Source organism: Stomoxys calcitrans, chromosome 1, assembly GCF_963082655.1.
Source record: "Stomoxys calcitrans chromosome 1, idStoCalc2.1, whole genome shotgun sequence".
NCBI classification, from domain to species: domain Eukaryota; kingdom Metazoa; phylum Arthropoda; class Insecta; order Diptera; family Muscidae; genus Stomoxys; species Stomoxys calcitrans.
In genome coordinates, this window is record NC_081552.1 from 155823801 (window position 1) to 155830927 (window position 7127).

General features: G+C 37.1%; 1 protein-coding gene across 2 annotated transcripts; it reads right to left on the minus strand.

The window, feature by feature from the left end:
- Positions 1-3256: 3256 nt before the first annotated feature.
- LOC131998531 (uncharacterized) lies at positions 3257-6328 on the minus strand. 2 transcript variants are annotated; one of them, XM_059370888.1, is made up of 6 exons: positions 6113-6328; positions 5467-6044; positions 5112-5400; positions 3989-4037; positions 3800-3916; positions 3257-3739 (listed from the first exon to the last, which is right to left on the minus strand). In XM_059370888.1, exons 1-6 carry the CDS (start codon positions 6123-6125, stop codon positions 3430-3432), a joined length of 1356 nt encoding a protein of 451 aa, XP_059226871.1. In that variant the 5' UTR covers positions 6126-6328; the 3' UTR covers positions 3257-3429. The 2 variants fall into 2 exon arrangements, with proteins under 2 accessions (XP_059226871.1, XP_059226872.1); XM_059370889.1 differs by having other exon boundaries at positions 5467-6013; positions 6113-6325.
- Between the last annotated feature and the right edge of the window lie 799 nt (positions 6329-7127).

Consider the following 7127-nt stretch of genomic DNA (forward strand, 5'->3'; position numbering starts at 1 on the left):
CAGCTACTCCGTATGGAGCATTTCACTATCCGCAACAGTTAAGCTTCTCGTGACAGTAATGACCACCACACAGATCCGAACTAAATGTTCCTGCTTGTGTGGTGCTCACAGCTATCCCATGCCGGGCTAGACTTTGTAATGCCTCGATGCTTCTGAGAGAGTTCTGACGTTCCATGTTCCAATCATAAACCTTGTTCTGAATCCATAGATCGTCATCGGGGGTTTGTGAGTTCCATTATTTATTGTTGATGTTTCTGTAATCGTGATTTTTAGAGAGAACATGTTGTCTTGGCATAGGCGGAGCGGTGAGGACCACGCCCACTAGGGCACTGGGGACTATTCTAGGTATCCGACCCATTGAAATACAAATTAAGTGTGAGGCAGCCACTGCGGCTCTTGGATTGACGGAGCCCAAGTATTGCCATCTGGAAGATCATGTTACACGGATGGATCAAAGCTAGAGGCTATTATTGAAAGGGAGTAAGAAGGAGGTCAGTATAGCTATTGGTATCATAACGGGACACATTGGACTACGAGCTCACTTTTGTAAAATCGGTGCGTCAAGTGATAGCATGTGTAGGGCATGCGGGAAAGATGATGAGACGTTGGAGCATTTCCTTTGTCATTGCCTGGCTTTCGCGTCTAACAGATACCCGCACTTAGGTGGAGACACAAACCAGACATGAACCAACTTAGGGGAGTGGTATTGAAAACAATTAAGGATTTTATAAGTAGCACGGAACTCCTAACTTAACATTTTCTTTTTTTTAGGGTACTTTATAGTTTTCAGAACGCACAACAAGCCGATTACTGGCTTAGGTGTATGCCCATAGTGGCATGTGGCGGATTAATATCTGCACCCTCTTTTCAATCTAACCTAACCTTATCTAACACTCATAGAATAAAGTTTGCTTAAAATAGCAAACACTGTCGGCCGAATATTAGTAGTAAATTTTGCTGTTATTTTGGCAGTAGTTCTGCAATTTCAGAGTAGCAGGCTTACTGCTGAACAGTCTGTTGAAATAAAATACAAATGTAAATGCGTGTCTCAATGGATATTTATAATCACCACTGAATGTATTGCAAATTGCAAATTTTGCCCATGAACATTCCACTAAGGAACAGGGGCAAACTTCTCACATATCAATGAGTGCAGTCCGATTCAAGTTTAAGCTCAATGATAAGGGGCCTCCTTTTTATAGCCGAGTCCGAACGGCGAGCCGCAGTGCGACACCTCTTTATAGAGAAGTTTTACATGGCATAGTACCTCACAAATGTCGTCAGCATTAGGAGGGGAAAACCACCGGTGAAAATTTTTTTCTGATGGTCTCGCCAGGATTCGAACCCAGGCGTTCAGCGTCATAGGCGGACATGCTAACCTCTGCGCTACAGTGGCCACCACTGAATGTATACTTTCCATAATATTTTTTCTTTAAATTTAGATACAAGAGGCCATGCCAGTCATCTACACATTAATAGAGCAATAACAAAAAATGCGAGCGAGCCACGTTCTGAAATGTATACGAATGGATGGATCAGATAACTTTTTTACAGTAATATTCCACAAATTAAATCATCTTAAAAATCTAAAAAATACCTAAAGTAATCAAAACAAGTAGCAGGTAAACATAAAACATAGCATAACTTTTTTCAGCAGATTTTTGTACTTGAATCACTAGATTTTGTTTGCTGATTTAGCTGACCGAAATATTTGCTAATACAGCAGCCATGTTTGCTGAAACAGCAGTTGTGTCTTCTTTCCCATTTTCAGCAGACAAAAGCTGCTGTTTTAGCAAACATTTTTGCTGTTTTTAATAATAAATTTGGTTGAGTGTACAGTCGAAATCGGCTGATAACCTGATATAGCTGTCATATAAACCGATCTCCCAATTTGACACGCTAAGTCACTGGAGGGCGCAATTTTTACTCGATTTGCCTGAAATTTTAGATGGGGTATTTTTCTATGACTTCTTACAGCCATGGCAGGTACGGTCCATATCGGTCAATAACTTGATGTAGCTCATATATATTGAAAAAGTCATTCGAGGAACTTGACAAATGCGATCAATGGTGGAGGGTATATAAGATTCGGCCTGGCCGAACTTAGCACGCTTTAACTTGTTTATATTTATTTATTTTTGTTTTTTTTTACTTTTTGATGCTGCCGGACTGCCAAAACACTATTATAGGCATCAATTGATAAAAGTTGTCATATATAATACAATTGGAGGCCACCGTTAGAGGTTAGCATGTCCGCCTATGACGCTGAACGCCTGGGCTCGAATCCTGGCAAAACCATCAGAAAAAATTTTCAACGGTGGTTTTCCCCTCCTAATGCTGGCAACATTTGTGAGGTACTATGCCATGTAAAACTTCTTGTACTCATTGATATGTGAGAAGTTTACCCCTGTTCCTTAATGGAATGTTCATGGGCAAAATTTGCATTTTCCATATATAATACAAAGCTTTATTTTGGTTGCGCTGTCAGACTCCATCTCAACCAAACGTAAATTGTTATCCGTAATCAATCCATTGGGTGTAAACTTCTCTACTAAGTGGTGTCGCTCTGCGGCAAGCAGTTCGGACTTGGCAAGAAACTTTGTCGAACTTAAACTTATTTTCAGCATAAACTTGTATAAAACAGAAGTATCCCCGCTATTCCTTAATGGAATGTTAATCCTCAAATTTGCATTTTGAATATTGAAGTATGAAATAAAACACAATGCCACTTCCTTCACTTGGTCAGGAAAAGAAAAAGGATATCCGTAATCGAGCCATTTGGTGTAAACTTCTCTACTAAATGGTGTCGCTCTGCGGCAAGCCGTGCAGACTCGCCAATAAACTTGTATCGAACTTAAACTTAGTTTGAGCTTAAACTTGTATCGAACGGAAGTATCCCCGCCGCGTTAATCCCCAAATTTGAATTCGCATATTGAAGTATGAAATAAAACACAACGCAACTTCCTTCACTTGGCCAGGAATAGAAAAAAGAATGGCAATTCTTGTTATTCCATTTGCAAAACATCGAAATATTTTTTCTAAACACATAATTCACAAAACATATATGTACTTTATAGGAGAAACAAAAAACTATTTTTCTTCAAATGTATTAATAGTATTAAAGTATGATTCTTAGCGATTTTCATATCAGACTACACTTCATTTAACCTTCGTAAGGATGTAAGGATACACCTTATCTCTTACCATTTGTTTATTAGTGGCCAAACCTTTGCAAAAACTATGCCAAGATAAGCAGTTATTCAACTAAATTCACTTTATTCAGTATTTTTTGGGTTGAAAGAGAAAGAAACAAATATTTAATTAGCGAAAAGTATTAACACTAAAACGATTAAAGTATTTGAAATATAGATAAGGTTTATCATTAAAAAGTATGATAGTAACTTTGATTTGACATCTAGAGTAGGTCCTTTACAGCCTTACTGATTTTCGAAGCACATTTGGTTTGATTTTTATGTTTTGGGCTCTAACTATAGGACTTGCATGTGGCAACCATACAAGCGGTGTGTTGACTTTTTGTCGTCCACCATTCGTACCACAAAATGATCCTGGTTTCGATGATGAACTTTTATTTTCGTGAGTACCGTTGATATGCACTTCAGAATTCAGTTTTTCTGTTTTTCTGGGAGCCTTTCGTGAATGTTTACGCTTAGAATGTTTTGATTGTTTCCGTTTGGCTTTTGTAGACTTCTTTTTTGTCGAAATATCCTGCTGCTGTGGTCTGTTAAAAGTAAAGAAAAAAAACTGTAAGGCGATAAATGCAACAGATTTTGAAACATACTTTGACTTGGGCAGAATATCTTTTTTAGCTTTAACCACGAGTTCCTTATCTGCGACTACTTCAGCATCCAACTTGCATGTTTTCTTAGATTCCTTAGATCCGTCCAAGGCGTTCTTGCTGCAGAAAAATTGCAATTCGAAATCTTTAGTAACGTCATATGCATGTATGTAAAATTTCCTTGAATCTCACCTAAACTTGTTTTTGCCAGAAACTTTTTCTAATGAAACCTGCTTGTTACCTAAAAAAAAATAAATAATGTATGTAATCACCTTTGACAATAAGCAGTAAAACTTTATGTTCAACCCGGCACGGGATAGCTAAGCTGGGAGCTACCGGCCGCGTCCAGAGGTTGCGGATAGTGGAATGCTCCATACGGGGTAGCTGCAACTGCGGTCGCAGACAATCAGTGGTATCGGGTGGAGAGTCTCAGTGAGAGGCCGGGTGGCACCGGCTCTTGCTTAAATACTGAGTGCCTATGATGTTGTTTTTGGCGTCTTTAAATAACCAATGGCCGTCATGTTGCCGCGGCGATCGGTCGTATAGATCAGAACGAGCTTAAAGAGGATCCCCACCTCCACATGCAAATGTGGCTACAACAACAACAACATGTTAAAATATTGCAACATCTGGAATATCTGTTTTCAGTTAAATAAAAAAAACAGTTTTTATAGCCAAGTTGGAAAAATGCATAGTGCTCGGGTCTATTTTTAATTAATTTCCTAATTAGACTGAAATTTTCAGTTGTGGATCTTTTGCCAACTAAAATTTCTCTATAAAGATGTATCGCTCTGCAGCACGCCGCACAGTGGCAAATTTGACCCCAAGTGTTTTTTATATCAACTTATGTAGTTTTGATATTTATAGTTTTTGAAATATTTTTTCAAATTGATATACGTAAGCTTCCCTATCGATTTCTGGCCTGCTAATGAAAATACAAAAATTTAATTCAAACCATTAAGCTCGAGATCTTTTGTGTTCAATTTATCGTCGTTTATTTCCCGATATTTCGCAATTTCATTTAATTGCATAGCCATTGCGAAATATCGGAAAATAAACGATGATTAATTGAACACAAAAGATCTCGCGCTTGATGATTTGAATAAAATTTTTATATTATTAAAGAGAAGACCGAAAAAACTAAACCAATTATTTATACATTTTGCATGTGCTCAAATCAATTGTATTGTATAATTGTGTTGGCCCGCTCAATGTTACCTTTTGCTTACTTGCATATAACAAGTATAAAAATTCAAAGTAAGGATAAGGATACCATCATACAAACAAAGTAAAGACTATAGACTTTTAGACTTACCACCTTGTGCTGCTTCCGTTTTGCCCATCATGTGCGAATGGATTTGTAATTTGACTTCATCAACATTAATTATCTTTGGCGTGTTTTCTACCGATATATTACTGCTATTTTTCAAGGTGGAATTGTTAGTTATTGACGTTTCTCTCATTAACTCTCTAGATTTCTTAACAGATAAATCAAAAGGTACGTCATCTAGGCGATGCTCTTGGTAAAGCATCTGTTTTCCATGGGGCAAATGCAGCACAGAATTTGCACCAAAGTGCACAATTGGACGTTTTGTTATGTTATGCTGCAAAATAAAAGAAATTTTAAATCAACTTGTGTACTACAATTACAAATGATTTTCAATACCTACCTTGAAATAATAGTTGTCTTTGGATTTTGCATTGGACTTGGACCCCATTGTTCTTTGAGTCATATTCTGTTTGTTGTTTGTATCAAAACAACTATCTTGGCTTAATTGACTTGGAATTTGAAAATCAATGACATTTTCATAATTTTGGGACACAACACGCAATTCATCTTCTATCTCACATTTGATTTTTTTAGCTGGACTGCATATAATTGGATCAACACGTTTATGTTTCTTACCAACACTTGTATGCGGTTGCACTTCTATGACTTGTTCTACGCGTTCACCATCTTGCTTAATTTCAGTTCCTTTTTTATAGAAAAAAGAATGACAAAGCTCTTGGTCTGACGTCGTTGAGTTTGCATTTGAATTTTGATTTCCTTCTAACTCAGGGGATGAAGAAAAAATCGTTTGTGGCGAAATGTTAATCTTGGCCATACTGGATTTAATATTAACAGCCAGTTTTTCGATATTTGCTAAACTTTTCGGATTATGTCCATTAATTAAATATTTGTATGATCGATACGGCTTCTGGGACAAGCGTAAAGATCTACGACAGGGTTGGGTCGAATTCACAGATGCTGTGATAAAAGTTTGAAACTCAATTATTGAAACTTAACATTTTTCGTATATTGTGGCAAACACTTACATTTTCGCTTCATTGTTTTTTATTTTAGAATTTGTATTACAGCTTACCAGTGTATGCTTTTATAAACTGTCGACTAGTCCGAAGCGTTCACATTTCAATATAACGGCTTTTCGCAAACGCCATGGTATTTTGTACAAATAGTGATTGGCAGCCCTGATAGCTGTGAGTATACCTCTCACTCTCAGTTACGTTATTTAACAAATCATCTTTTTCTTTTTTGTTTGCAAATGGCATTCAATGCATTGGAATAAGATAACAATATTTCTATATTGGTTCATGATAACCATTCGTTGTAAACTTTCAAAAAGAAGAAGAAAAAAGTTTAACTTACGGACTGTGCCAAATGATAACAATTTACTATAGTGAGAGTTAAAAATGTTCTGCTTAACATTTGCTTTCCCTGATGAAAAAAGTACATTTTGTTGTGCTAAACGATGTATTGCTATTTTAAATCATCAAAACTGATGGTAAATCAACATTAAAAAGAATTTCAGTGCAAAGTTGTCCTATGGTTCAATTGTGTAATGTTTGGCGAAACAATTAAAGATAGTCTCATCTGTACAACAACCACAAAGCATATGGTGCAATCCACCATCTTGTCATCAAGATGTCATTTCAAATTTGCCTGTGAATTTAAACACAAAACTGACATCTTAATACCGTCAAACTAGCCAAATGTTTTCACATGCTCGCGTATGACCACCTTTATTAATCCACCTTGAACGACAATCGTTGAGATTAATTTTGCGACAAAAATATCGTTTGCACTAACGATTATGCTATTCCCTCAATCCCATGACAGCCGAATGTACGTATCGGATTGACACGATGGATTCCTTCAACGGCAAGGGCTGCCGCCTCAGTGTAAAACACACAGCTACAACAACAATGAAATATGACCAATAGTAAACTATTCAGTGTCAACATAGAGCACCAGCAAGCTCTCTCCATCCAGCTCTATCGTTGGTCAAAGCCTTAGACTGTTTACACGATACATAGGTTGATTCCAACTCTC

Excerpts from the sequence above, each read along its gene's own strand:
- LOC131998531 (XM_059370888.1), bottom strand. Across the intron at positions 4,038-5,111 it reads AACGGAAGCAGCACAAGGTG|GTAACAAGCAGGTTTCATTA; the intron begins GTAAGTCTAAAA and ends ATTTTTTTTTAG. Across the intron at positions 3,740-3,799 it reads GATATTCTGCCCAAGTCAAA|ACCACAGCAGCAGGATATTT; the intron begins GTATGTTTCAAA and ends TACTTTTAACAG.